The sequence below is a fragment of the Loxodonta africana genome, chromosome 19 (assembly GCF_030014295.1).
Source record: "Loxodonta africana isolate mLoxAfr1 chromosome 19, mLoxAfr1.hap2, whole genome shotgun sequence".
Classification (NCBI taxonomy): Eukaryota; Metazoa; Chordata; class Mammalia; order Proboscidea; family Elephantidae; genus Loxodonta; species Loxodonta africana.
Genome location: NC_087360.1, coordinates 15,818,076 through 15,832,906, shown reverse-complemented (window position 1 = coordinate 15,832,906; position 14,831 = coordinate 15,818,076). Strand labels below are relative to the sequence as shown.

General features: G+C 45.3%; 1 protein-coding gene across 2 annotated transcripts in view; it reads right to left on the bottom strand.

The window, feature by feature from the left end:
* SUDS3 (SDS3 homolog, SIN3A corepressor complex component) overlaps positions 1-14,831 on the bottom strand; it is a 41,406-nt gene that overhangs the window by 11,466 nt on the left and 15,109 nt on the right. For both annotated transcript variants that reach the window (XR_002787998.2, XM_003419269.4), the window contains exons 5-10: positions 12,871-12,890; positions 11,268-11,424; positions 4,830-4,925; positions 3,784-3,845; positions 3,599-3,620; positions 2,143-2,248 (exon numbers count right to left, since the gene is read on the bottom strand). Coding sequence is in view for 1 of the 2 variants with exons in the window: in XM_003419269.4 (XP_003419317.1) it covers positions 2,143-2,248; positions 3,599-3,620; positions 3,784-3,845; positions 4,830-4,925; positions 11,268-11,424; positions 12,871-12,890 (463 nt within the window). In the remaining variant the exon portion in view is untranslated. The remainder of the gene's footprint in view (positions 1-2,142; positions 2,249-3,598; positions 3,621-3,783; positions 3,846-4,829; positions 4,926-11,267; positions 11,425-12,870; positions 12,891-14,831) is intronic.

Genomic DNA, 14,831 nt, shown 5'->3' with positions numbered 1-14,831 from the left:
TAAAACTCAATGAAACATGTTTTGCCAGAAGCACTGTTTCACCAAAGCTCGCCGCGCCACTGGAAATGGCACAGAGCCATTGGCTGACCTCTCAGCCGGAGGCTGTGACTGCTGAAGAAGAAAAAAGTGAAAGCCTCCAAAACGACAGGGATACAAAAGCCAGATCACAAGAGCCTGCTGCGACAGGATAGGACCGGTTCTGCACAGGCCAACGTGTTGGTCAGGACTCCAATTATCATCATCAGAGGAAGGGACCCACCTTTCAACAAATGCTCTATGAAATCTGATTGCCAAGGCCAAAGAGGAAAAACATACAATACAGACGAAAACAAATTATGCCTTCAAAAATATACTTAACGGCAGAATAAAGTTTAAATTCATAGAGAAAGCGAAATGCTTCCAGAGAACTTATTTCAAAAAATCTCTGCTGCCAGTTTCAGAAGGATGGTGAAAATTCTTTCAAAATGTTTAGGTGTTCTAAACACATCAAACCTGACCACTTGCTCTGTTGATGGTATGAAACTCTAGTTACTGTGGACTCCTTCTTTAAAAAAACAAAGAATTTTACTGCATCTTCACCCTAAGACACGTCTCATAAAGTCTAAGGATTAAGCCTGGAAAGAGGAAGGTCCGCGGCCACGCAATTACAAAACGAACATCACTTGAAATATCACATGGCTTGAAGACTCAGAGATCCGTAAAAATGTTAGTGATAAATCTCATCCTTTTTGAAGCCAGTTCTTATGTGTGGGCTTGATCTTTAAAGGTTATTTGGTTTCCATTATTAGAGACATTTTTCATTTTATTTTGCCCCTTGGTGTGTTGAGCTGTTAGGCCCTGCCACCTAGTGGTGATATGTTCTCATACGCGATGTTAGGATACAACACTGACATTTTTAAAGAAGACCAAAGAATACCCAAATCAGAGGGGCAGAAGCCACTAAGGCTAGGGTCACAGATAGAACAAGCCTTTATTACCTAACAGATAACCAATTCACTGTAAGCTAATAGGTGGAACTGATTTATTTCAGTAATTACTAGACCTAGAAGCATTTTTGCCACCTTCAGGAGTACACTGCTATAGAGGAACCAACTAACACAACACTAGGTGATTTTCTTTAAGAAACCTCAGAATACTCAATACAGCCATTACCCTCATTTTGAAACTTTTGGTTAAATATACTGAAACTCGAAGGATCGTGATACAGTCATTATAAATGATAATTACAGAGACCAGAAAGTAACCCCGGAAAACATTTACAATATGACCAAGCGAAAAGGCAGGGCCCAAACATGTGTCCACTGTGACTTAAACTGAGTTAACAGTATGCCTGCATATGGACCGAGAATAGAAAGAAATATATCCAGAGTAAAAGAGCTATGAAAAGGTGGCAGGGTCCAGGGTGATTTAACACTGAGCAGAATGCCTAGTACAGAGCAAACAATAAATATTTGTTGAATGAATAAATGTATGAGCTTTTATGTAAGGTTCTTTCACATTGTTTTGTCATTTCCTTTCCAATGAAATATGTTGGTAGTCTGAAGGCTTCAGTCTTCAGTCGAAACTACTGATGTTTTAGGATGCAGTCAGCAGGATGCTGCGTGGTGGCAAAAACGTATCATAGCCAAATAAGGAAACACCGAGAAACATCTCAGAAATTCACAACGCACATCAGCATATGACAGGACCCAAAGACTCCTACAAGGAAGAAATCCATTTTACCTTAACGTGAGCAACCCCCAGGCTTACTTGACAATGAAATCCTTTTTTCTACAGAACACCTATTAACTTTAGGACACAGGGGCAGATTTAGAGGACGCAGAAGGGGTGTATGCCTCAGGCCCCAGGCTATGGGGGTATCACAAAAGACAGGCATCTGTAAATTCTAGAGCAGCACCAGCAACAAAGAGGTAGAGGGGGGCCACTTACCTGCACGCTTTTTCGGGAAATGCTGCTTTCAGACACCTAACAGTGATACTGGTCAAATGTCTCCTGATACATTTTTAAACATTATTCAGCTTTTAGGACTTTGAGTTAGGCAGCAGTCTTGCTCTGAAATAACAACTATATACAGCTCCAGCCCTCTTTCCAAATGGTTCTTTGGAGATGCTCACGAGTTGCCCACGTTTTTCCAGAACATACCATCTCTTGTCATAGTACAGTTTGCCGTCTTCTATCCGAGCTTCGAACCTCTGCGCTGGAGACTCTGCGGGTGTGGCAGGCAAGTGTTCAGGAGAGGACGGGGATGCTAGAGGAACCGGAGAGATACTTAATGTGCAAGCCCGCCAGCTAACGTGCTTTAACTGAAACACTATCCCCCACTGCCGTTGAGTCAGTTCCAACTCACAGCGACCCTACAGGACCGAGCAGAACTGCCTCACAGAGTTTCCAAGGAGCACCTGGTGGATCTGAACTGCCGATCTTTTGGTTAGCAGCCATAGCACTTAACCACTGCACCACCAGGGTTTCTGAGACACTATTAGGAGGTGGTAACGACCAAGATCGTCAGCATGAGCCCTCAAAGTCGTAATGAAAGCAAATTCAACATACTCTTATGTATTACACCTAACTTGATTCTCAGAACACACCTGTGAGGTAAGCAAGGCACAGATTAACCTCCTTGAGCAGTGGAGAAAGCTGAGGTCCAGGAAGTTTAAGGGATTTATGCAATGTCACTTATGGTATGACTAAAGCCCTGGTGACCATCAGAAGCCCAAGGGGCAATTGTTACATAAATCTCTTCAATTTATAAAAATGAAATCATTTCTAGAAATATTTATTACTAAGTAGGGTGGGCTATTTGGCATGTAGAGAGTCAAGCTAATACCGGTGCTAATAACTACGGTGGGTTCGAATAGCCTAAACTCACAAACTTACTAACAAACCCCCTCCCCACCGGGTCTTCAAGAGCTCAGGATGACTGTGTGGGCCACACCATGGTGGCCCTCAGGAGGAAATTATCTAGAGAAAAAAGAATCTTGTTTCTCTTTCGCAAGACTCAGTGAGCTAATGGGATGTGTGAGTAATCGCAGCGCTAAAAAAAAGAAATACCAACTCAGAATTGTATTTTGCAGCCTTACGCTGACTCTCGAGTACTGCTCTGGAAGGAACATTGTTAGTACTGAGCCAGCCTCTTCCGTCAGCCCTGCCTTGGAGCTGCGGGTGTCGTCCCTTACCACAGCGAGGCTATGAGACGCCACTGGGACGGTAATACCCAGCACTTAACTTCTGAAAGTGAAGAATACTAAAAAATCCTTCTGGTTTCAGTCTCCAAAACGGATGAGTACTCAAATCTTACGTCTGATGCCTAAACAGAAGGAAGCCTTCACCAGCCAATCAATCAAATGTCTCTTTTACAATAAATCCTATGGAAAAGACAAAAATAACTTTAACACAGTAAGGTGAAAAAAAAAAAAAAAAAAAAAGCCAGGGGAGGGGTACACTTTAAGGTCCCCTTCATTTGTCAAGTCTCCACTCCTAGGCAAATGAGGGGCATTTTATTTGTGAAAATGGCAACGATTCCCTGACAGGTATTTGCATGCTTTTCCAACAACGTGATAAAAAGATTGCACAAGTGCCAGTAACATCATGCACTTACCTGGTCTCTTGGGTGACTTAAGCTGTAGGAAGAACAACAACAAAAAATCTTAGAGAAAATCATTTCAGATACAACTTAAGGCGTCAGAGGTATCATAATGGTTTAACAACGACATGAAAACAAAGTGAAAGCAGAAAACCACGTCAAGCCTAAGCTTTCCCGTAAATCAAAAAATTCAACTCTACCTTATTTAATGTCCTCAGATCCTCCATGATCTGTTCATCTGTTAACAAATAGTTCAGCTGGGGTACTGAGAGTTAAAGGAATGTAGCCAAAAAGCGTGGCTTCCAAACAGAAATCGACAAGAAGGAACCAGTACTTTAGAACCGAGAAGCGTGACTGTGGTAAATGATGTTTTCACAAAAACTGTTTCCTTCTTAGACGTTTATGGTTCTCCCACTAAATGCGTGGTACCCAGGTATATAAAGAATTCATATCCCTCATCTTACATGATAAGAAAGTGAAATAAGATTCACTAGGCAATCATAATAATAGAGACAGCACAGGAAACTGTAAAATAATTTCATCCTGAATTTGTAAGGCACTTTGTTGTAAAGATCTGAAGAGAGTCAAACACAGGCGGGGTTAATCGTTCTGACAACCCAGAATCCTCAGGGGTGAAGGTGGAGGCACCTGAAGTTAGGTCCTTGCCTGTTGCTGTTAGGTGCCATCCAATGGCAGACAAATAACAGAAGCATCCTGAGCAAAGGGCTGTTACATCGTCTTGAGGGACAGAAACACTTCCCCCTGTATCCTGTCCCCACTGCCATTTTTACAATTAAAGGGCTTCTTTACATCTGACTCACATCTCAATTGCTTTAAATTAAGTCCCGTTTGCAATCCACTATTTGGGGGATATAGATAACTGAGGTACATAAAGGGAGATGCCTGTCCTCATTTCACAGGTGGAAATATTAAGGCGCATGACGTTTTCACTGCCCCTGAATCCCGAGGTGAGTGTTAAAACCAGGCTGAATTGCTAAAGTCAAGTACCTTTCCAAGTAACTACTCTCCATAAATGTCTCCCACTAAAAGCAGTAGCGACTGAGGACTCCAATATTAAAATGGCCTGCACCATCTCACGGGATAAATATTTTACATATGCTTTCTAATTAAGTACCACTTTTCTGCAGGACAAAGCCCTGTATATTCTGTCAAGTGGTTAAGCAAGGATTCAGTAAGATTCAACGGTCTTAAGGGAAAGTGACTGGAACTTGAGGCAAATGGATATCAGGCGCAGGTTTCCTCCTCTTGTCTGGGATGGGGACAGGATCATTTGGTCGCCTCCGCAACTTCCTGGTCATGATGGGTTTCACTTCCATAGAATCTGTAACAAGAATGGAATGGGTAGATTAACCCAACTCTCACTCAAAATCAGTAAGAATTTCTATCACTCTAAGAATATCTATTCCATAGCCACCCAATCAGACTGTTTTATTGGAAATGTCTGGTCCACGGATGGCCCAGGCCTGACGCCCATGACAGGGTTAGGAGACAGCCTGTCTTAGAAGATTAGGCTGAATGACTTGGGTGCCTACCCCTCAGGATGCAGCCTCCAGTATAACCTTGTAGCTGCTGCTGCTGGTATCTCTCCAGCACCCTCAAAAACTAGGAGATTTTCCACTTCCCTCAAACTGCTGTCGATTCTGACTCACAGCAACCCTATAGTACAGAGCAGAACTGCCCTATAGGGTTTCCAAGGAGCAGGTGGTGGATTCAAACTGCCGACCTTTTGGTTAGCAGCCATGGTTCTTGGAGCCCTGGTGGTGCACTGGTTAAAAGTTAGACTGCTAACCAAAAGGTCAGCAGTTTGAATCTACCAGCTGCTCCTTGGAAACCCTATGGGGCAGTTCTACTGTGTCCTGTAGGGTCGATATGAGTTGGAATGAACTTAACGGCAACGGGTTTGGTTTTTGGTTCTTAGGGCCATCTCGGTTAACCAATTCCTGTGGTTCCCACAGAGGGTAAGTGAACTTAAGCCCATGGTACAAAAGACTCTTTCAGCACTGGCCTCAGGACCAGCATTTGTATATTAGGTCTTCATTTACAGACTTGAACTCTTTTTTTCCTTCTGTATTCTAACCTTTTTGTAGCCACTTGACTATGAAGAATGATACAACGCTCATAATAAGGGCCCCTTTCATCCTTCTTGACTCCTCTGCAGTCTGACACTGCCGCTAATACCTACGCCTGAAAATCACTCCTCCCCTGGCTGCTGCTGCCACACAAAGCTCTCCTGACTTGCCTCTTGGGGGTTCTTTTTGCCATCCTGCTCCTTAAATACTGGTGATCTCTGGGGTCCACTCAACCTCAGCCTGTATCCCAGTAAAGCCCAGCTCATCAAGCCCACCTCCACCCACCCTCCTGGAAGGCAATCTGAACCTGATGACACCAGTACTCTGCGTGTTCCAAACTAACTAGTTTTTCCCGATTTACCTCCCGAATCTGCCTCTTCTCCATGTCTCAGGGGCATCATATCAACCCATCCTTCTAGGCTAGAAAAAAAGCCATCGTCTGTGACTTGTCTTCCTTCACCTTGGCATTCAATTCACTAGACAGCATCAGCTCTCCCTTCGAACTACTGTTCAATCCCATTCCCTCGTCATCTTTTTACTAAACTCCCCCAGTGGCCTTCAATGGTCCCTCGGACCTAAGTCTCCTACCATATCCAGTCTATCCTCTCCACCCTCAGAATCGGCTTCCTGAAATACAAAATGGATTTTGCATTATCACACCTCTTATTAAACATTTCTGTGACCCACCACTCTCTATAGCATAAAGGTCAAGGTCCTCAAAATGGCACACAGGACCCCTCACAATCTAGGCCAGGCCTCATTTCTGGCCTTCCTCACTTCTTCATTCACTTACCCTGTGTGCATGCTTTCAGCTTTCTGTAGCTCAAAAATGTCATACTTTTTTTATGCCTCCAAGTTTGCACAAGCTGTCCCCTCGCCGAGCCTCCTCTTTTCTGCCTGGTAAACTCCTACGCAACATCCTTGGAGAGTCGGCTCAATTATTCCCCTTCTGTGACAGTTTCCATGGGAGCGTCACTCCACTTACCAAGTAGCCAGAGCATTTGTACAAACCCTACCATACCAATCACCACTCTGTGCCGGACATTTCCCCCATTAGATTCCTGAACTCCACCACAGTGTGGAATCTGTCCCCATGCCGGCACCTAGCAATGGTCCTGGCACACGATAGGAGCTTCACAGAGTTTTCTGCAGAATGACTAGATGAGGTCAAGTCTGACTATGAGATAAAGTTAAAAAGTTAATTCATGATTATTCATACCACCGGCATAGCACCAGGGAATTCAAATGTAGCCCATCTATTACAGAAATGCACAGGAGCATGGAGTATATGATAAACATGCGTACAAACTCAATACCAACGAGCAACAATGAAGGGGTACCTAGTGGAAACGGAGGGAGTTAAGAATCAAGGTCAGGTCTTTAAAGACCAAATCACATAGGAATGAATGGACCAATCTGTTAGGCCAAAGTTGCCCATAATACAGCGACGGCATTTAAAGACGGAATCTATCAACCCCTTCCTTTCTGTACCCTCAATCACAAGAAATGGCCAAGATTCCCCATCAGCCACAATAAAAAAATGTCTTGGGGACAACCCCACCCCACCCAAAATCCAGACCACTTCTTCCATTCTCCCTGCACAGACACTTGTGTGGGACCTCTTCTGGCCTTGACTTCAATATCTGTGGGGAACATACTGCTCCTGTATGAGTACAACCACATGGACCCTAAAACCAGGATGAACAAGCTCACCAAATCTTTATTTAGGAGGCCTCCATCTCAACACCACCTTACACTGTGAAGACATGGAACCTGTGTCAGCTTTGTCAGCTGTGTCAGACTTAAGCTCCTTGGGGGTACAGACCTTACCTTTTAATTTTGTGAATCACTTACTGTTACATGTATCCATGGTATTTGTGTGTAAGTCAACAGCAAGGTGGTATAATTGAGTGTGACGAGAACGCGCTTGGAATCCAGCAGTCAAATTCTACCTTAAACACGAACTCAATGAGGAACTTTGAGAAAATGGCTTCACTTCTATGAGCCTGCTCTGCTATCTGTAAAATGGGGATAACGACACGCAAGTCCAATCCCTGAGTGCTTGCTCCGCGTGCCAGCCACTCTTCTAAGCACTCACTCAATCTGCACACCAACCCTCCAGAGGAGGCTCTACCTCGCCACATGAAAAAACCACGCCATCAAACTGAGTGACAAGGCCAGGATGCATCCCTAGTCTGTCAACCTGCAAAGTAGCACAATTATTCTCACATAAATCCTGGCTTGATCGACTGAAGTGCTCAGGAAACAGGGCTTCTATTTTGGTATTACAATTCCTCATGTCTCCAGCTATAAAACCACTGTCTTATAAAGGAAACCCACAGGCTTTACTAAGGTCACGAGCAACTTATGCAGGGCCTTGAGGGTTAAACGATGTTCCTGGTGAGGCAGGAACTTCTGCAAGAAAACTAAGTGGCAGTTAGTGGGCTGTTAAAAGCCAAGGAGGAAAAGAAGGCTGTCTAAAGACAGGAAGAAGAAAACAGAACAGAAAAGGATAAAGTTCTCCACATGTTAAAGCTCGCTGAGTTCTCGTTCATGGTCTGACTCAAGAGACTATCACCTCAACTTTGCTGAAAACTCACACCTGTATAATTGTGCCTAGAACCTCACTACTCAAAGGGCGGTCCATGAACCGGAAGCATCAGCACCACTGGGAGTGGTTAGGTAAGCAGGCTCTCAGGCTCCACCCCAGACTTCCTGAAACAGAATCTGCATTTTATCAAGATCCCCAGTGACTCAGACACATGACACCTTGAGAAGTACTGACCTAACACTCATTCTAGGCTCTTACCTCCACTATACTTTTGCACCTGCACAGCCCAGTTCTAAATTCTCCAAAAGAGGTCTGCGTGGTGAAGAGTACGTCCCACTAAGTCCCAAGGAGGTTTGTAAATGCCTTATGGTCACACAGAAACCCTGGTGGCATAGTGGTGAAGCGCTACGGCTGCTAACCAAAAAGGTCGGCAGTTTGAATCTGCCAGGCGCTCCCTGGAAACTCTACCGGACAGTTCTACTCTGTCCTATAGGGTCACAATAAGTCAGAATTGACTCGACGGCAGTGGTTTTGGTTTGGGTATGTTCACACAGAGCAAGTCACCAGATATGCCATTTCCAACAGGTTACAGGTCCAAGTTTCTTTTCGGCCTCTTATTCCATTTTGTTTTTAAGGAAATCTTCATGCTGAACCAGAAAAGGAGGTTTCATGAAATATCTTTTCCAGGCAAAGCCAAGTCTGTGGCCATAGAGACCGTTCTGACTCACAGCAACCCTACAGGACAGGGTAGGGCTGCCCCCATAGGGTTTCCAAGGCTGTAATCTTTACAGGAGGAGACTGCCATATCTTCCTCCGGCAGAGCGGCTGGAGGGTTCAGGCCACCAACCTTCCAGGTAGCAGCCAAGCACTTAACCACTGTGCCCACCACCAGGGATCCTTGGCAAAGCTAAGCAACAGTGAGACCGGGCAATAATGCACAAAGGTGAAATAAGTCACTCAGTGAGAGGAATGAAATCAGACTTTTAATCCAATACCATATCGGTACCATCTGTGGAAATGCTAATTATCCTTCTAGCTCCAGTGCCTTCTCCCCTTACCTTGGCAGTGCCTTCCATACCAAGGGTACCAAATGGCTGGAGGAAGGACGTTGGTACCTTTAATGGCTAGCTCTAACCACTTCTGTAATCTATTTTATTGCGTTACAAATGATTTCCCTGCATTTATTTGTCTTTTCTACCCTGTCAGACTCAGCCTCAAGTCGCCAAGGACGCTTCCAGTCTCACTTAAGATTCTGGCTGTAAAACTGCCTGGCCAAACAATGCCTCTCGCTTGTCAATAAGTGGGCTGCCAAATCCGAGGTAAGGTGATGATACCCTTCCCTGCAGATGGAAAGGGAGCGGCAATAAATTGACAATATCTCCCACTCGTCTAATGAAGGCCCACAGACATCTGGTAGCTCTAGCAGAGCACTGTGGCATCGATGCCAGCCACAGCCACAGTCAGGGAAATTGGTGTGCAGGTCAGCAAACAGGCAAGCAGACTGGACCACAGTGCTATTAGTCATTAAAAAGGCACTTCAACAAGAACAAGACAGTGCTGTCCACAGATACGATTTTAGCATCCATTCTCACAAAAACTCTTTCTGAGCTGCTTTCAGAGGCTTTTAAGGAACTCATTCCTTTTGCCAAGTCTTTCAAATGAGGAAGCTATCAGAGGAGAGATTTTTTTCAAAACAGCTTGACCCACGCCTCCAACTTGCCACATTCTCACTGATGTATCGCCGGGACTGGGCCAGAAGTGTATGTCATGTGGAGCACAAGTAGGTGCAGAGCACCAGAAATATAAAGGGTGGAACGCCCCTCTTAACTGTTGCTTAGTTTCAGAGTCAGCCCCAAGGTATGATGTAAAATCACTGCATTTCCTATGGAACCCTGCTAACATTAGATAGGCCGGAGCCCCAGGACCTTTGAACATGATTATAAAAGTTAAATCTGGGGGCATGTAGAGAAGGGCAAGCCACTTATATATCCAAGTGACAAACTCACCGCTAACTTGCCTTGCAGTATTTGCTAGCGGAAATTTTCCCAAGTTCCCAATCAGGTAATTCAAGTCAATTCCTGCTCTGTATCCTTCCAGAATACGTAAGGCAGTAGGAAAGTCGACCCATACTGCTTCTCCTGTAAAGTTGCCTACAACCTGCCAAGGGCCCCTATGTGGCTTACTGAATCCTAGAAGAGACTGGCTCTGAGTCTAATGCAACTTTACTACCTTCACAGGCAAAGTTAAGTTTAGCTTCTCTTGTTGGAATCGTATCAACTCTTTCTGAAACGTTCACAGTAACACCTGGGGGGAAGGGGGCTAATAGCAACGATGATACAGCCAAAAGCCTTTGTTCTCACATCTGGGTCAAAGGAAGACAATGTCTTTTGACTAATTTAGGCAGTCTGAAGGAAAAAAGAAAAAATCCCATCACCACAAATAGATCTGGGCAATTCAAGAACATCACCAAGACATGAATGCAGCTGACCCAGGAACGAAGCATAATCCAGAACTTGCTGTTACTAGTAAAGGTCTACCAGTTATTGAATATCTGTTATGTAGAGGGCACTGCACTAAGCACTCATATTTCTAATTACAATCCCGTGAGGTGGGGTATCATTAGCCCCATTTTGTAGAGAGGGTAGGCTCAGAAAGGTTAGCGGCTTGACTAAGGTCACACAGCCAATACAAGGTGGAGTTGGGAGTCTAATGGGTAACGTCAAAGCCTACTTTACTTTGTTCTGCTACCACAAGGTGGTGAGGACCAAGACATCAGACAGAAGAAGTAGAGCACCTGCCCATCAGGGCCCCCCTCAGGCCCACCAGGACCCCCCTCAGGCCCGCCAGGACCCCCCCTCAGGCCCGCCAGGACCCCCCTCAGGCCCGCCAGGACCCCCCCCTCGGGCCCGCCAGGACCCCCCTCGGGCCCGCCAGGACCCCCCCTCGGGCCCGCCAGGACCCCCGCAGGCCCGCCAGGACCCCCCCTCAGGCCCGCCAGGATCCCCACAGGCCCACCAGGACCCGGTCCCTGGTGCTTTCATACCTCCAGTCAGTTCCATTGTGAGCTTTTCATTTTCAATCATCTTTTTCTTCTCTTCTAGTTCAGCAATCAGGTTCTCTTTCAGCTCAATCTTCTTGTCTTCAAATTCTTTCACCGCTGCCTTCTTTTCTTTAATGTAATTTCTTTCCACTTGTTCAGTCTGAGCAAAAGAAAAGCACAGGCTAGGGGTACAAGGAACGCCCTGAGGGCCAGGCTCCAACTTGAAGCCGGGCTCTTGCACTCAAGGGTAAAGAAAAAGAACTTTACTAGACACGGGAGATCAACAGTTTCACTCACAAACACACTTGCAAGGATGGGATGTCTGGGAGCAAGTTTCCAATAGCTGCATAAAACTGAGACACAAGACTTTTACTGGCTTCTAAGAGTACAGCTCACTTGCCCCTCAGGTAATCCCTCTCATCCAGATCATAAATATTATGACTTTTACGGTCAAACAGAACTTAAGTTTCTCAAGATGGTAAAAATAGCAAATTCCAAATGAAATATCTATATTCAAAATTAATTACAAGATACTGAGGCCAGGATGGCATGAGTTACCATTATTCTTGATTTGTAACTTTTCCAAATACTTATAGTAAGATAGAGAACAAGGAGCCCTGGTGGTGCAACAGTTAAGTGCTTGGCTTCTAACCAAAAAGTTGGCAGTTCAAATCTATCCGGCAGATCTACAGGAGAAAAGACCTGGCAATCTGCTCCCATCTAGATTACAGCCCAGAAAATCCTATGGGGCAGTTCTACTCTGTACTACAGGGTTGCTATGAGTCAGGATTGACTCGATAGCAATGGGATAGTAAATCATTTATTAGGTGCCTGAACCCCATAGCATTCATTTATTGAAACTATACAAAAATAAAAATTGCACTAAGAATCCACGTTTTAAGTTGCACCACTGGAATAACTGACAAACAGGTGGGCTGATGGTGGGCTATGGATGTGGATCACGTGTTCCTCCAGGCTACACATGACCAAGTGCTGTGACCTGAGTTCAGTACTAAAATGGTTTCCAATAATGTGGCTCTGACAAACCATGATCTTCTCAAAAATTAATCCCGAACACACACCAGCCACGCTGGGAGCAGGACACCCTTCCAGGTTCAGGCGCCAATCTCTGTATACCTAGCACTGGGCCTGGCACAGAGCTGGCACTCAGAGGTCTGCTGAAAAAAAGGAAAAATTTAAAAAACAGTCTTTCCTACTGACCCAGAGTATTTCAGCTATAAAACTGAATTGTTGAGCCAATTCAGAGACTAGGCTGCTTCAAGGGCCAATATATCAAATGAGGCCATTATAATTCAGACATACTCCCAAACGCCTTTAATGCAAGATAAAAGTCAACAAGGAAGCAGTGACAGGTGAGCATCCCTTAATCCCTGGGACAAGCAGAGGCTGCCCAACCAACAAATGAAGAGGTGGAGTTTCTGAACTGAGATCATATGCCCTGTCATCAGACAGAACAAGGACGAAGGCTTCCAGTTGAGGGCTTCCAAGCTCTCTATTTGGTGCTAGGAGGAAACACCACTGGTTCGGCAGAGCAAGAGTACGGCCTCCAAAAAAGCCTGCAAACCCAGAAGATCCATGTACTTACTTCCAGCTGGAGGAAGAGTTCTGAAAGAGATAAAACGTGCAATTAGACTCGCTAGGCTGTGTCACCTTTCTAGACGGTGATGCTAGGATTCATTTAGTGATGCTAGGATTCATTTAGAAGCAGTAATTGCTTTCTGAAAGCACGGTTACACAAAGCAAATGTTTTCATCAGGCAAGTGTTGATATACATGAAGGGGAAGGAGGCAAGAAGTGCTCGTGTCTAGTTAAAATCTGGCCCTGAACTGAAGCAGCTCTGGCAGTTCTGCCAAAGGGCAAAAACAAACGGCTGAAACCAAACTACTCTGGCAGGAAGAAAATAACAACTATCCCTTCTTTCACTCGGTCCATGCCCCCCAACAGTCCCAGTAGGCCCACCCAGAAAGGGCAGGACGGGTCAGGAAGAAGCAATGCCACTGCTCCTGAAGCCGAGTCCATACTGATGTTGTCGTGTAAAGGGCTCTGTGGTGAGGAGGGACGCGCCTCGAGAGTCCCAAGCACAGAGCTTTAAGTGTCTTCCGAGGCTTGACTCTCAGGCCACCAAGCCTCTGCTTAAACGGGTCCCTTGGCCAGCACCTCGCTCTTGTCTCTCTGATCATATTTCCCAGTTGCAGGTCGAATGCAGCCTCCTCCCTGAAGTCTTTCCTGACTACCCATCATTCCTTGCCCCTCTCAGACACCTCCGAGTCTCCAGCCAGCAGTAGGCAACAGCATAGGACGCACCCACTGTGCACCAGGCAATTAGTACTGAAACTGCTTACTTAGCAGCTCCCGCACCACTAGAGCATAAGCCCCTCTACAAACCTAGGGAGCCCTAGTTCAAACCCATCAGCCGCTCCAGGGGAGAAAACTGTGGCAGTCTGCTTCCATAAAGATTACAGTGCTAGAAATCCTATAGAGCAGTTTTACTATGTTCTATAGGGTCGCTAGGAGTCACAACTGACAGGATGGCAATGGGTTTTTTCTACAAACCCAGTACTTGGGACGTTAATAGGTTCACAGTTCCTAATTTTCTCTGCATGACAGTAGGGCTACTACATGAGGTCCACAAAGATCGCTGGGAACTGCACAACTGCAGCGGGTGCTGTTCACATTGTACCACGCATGGTCCCTTTGCAAACCTGTTTAATTCTGCAGGCCCATTCTCCAGAAAAAATGCAAATATGCACATTCACACAAGATATTTCATAGAATTTCAAGGGTTCCAGGGACCCCCAGATTAACAGTCCAGATGCTCGATTAACTGCTGCTGAGTATGAAGATAAACTGAGGAAAGGGACAAAAAAACCAAACCCGTTCCCATCGAGTCAATTCCAACTCATAGCGACCCTACTGGACAGAGTAGAACTGCCCCATAGGATTTCCAAGGAGTGCCTGGTAGATTTGAACTGCCAACCTTTTGGTTAGCAGCCGCAGCTCTTAACCACTATGCCCCCAAGGTTTCCTGAGGAAAGGGACAAGTTACTCATTTTTTTCTAACCCCCTGAGAGTATGAGGCATGATGAGTCTGCCTGACCACTTGGCACTGGGAAATTGCTGAGCACAAGGGCCCAAGCGCACCCTGACCAACATGCTCTCGCCCATAATTGCCTCCAACTCACACCAGGCTTCTCAAGTCCTGCAGTCCTGCGCATCCCAAAAAAATCACACCTGCACCAACAAATCAAACTGACAGTTAGCACTTAGAGTTGGTAGTTGTTTTAGCTAAAGCAGCCAGACACCAACCACAACCAAAGCAGGTAGATGTAGCTCGTACAGAATGTGCTTTTTAAAGCCCAAGACCTGACTGATTTAGGAGCTCTTCTGCACTTTTTCCCAGGGGGAAGAAGCATTTATGAAAGAACACGTGAGGACAGGATTGAAAACCCGGGAGTAGGATTAAGAAAAACAATTCAATACTCACTCGGCAGTTCTATCTCAAGAAAAATGGCCCACACCAATTTTCATTCTTTATTTACATCTTAA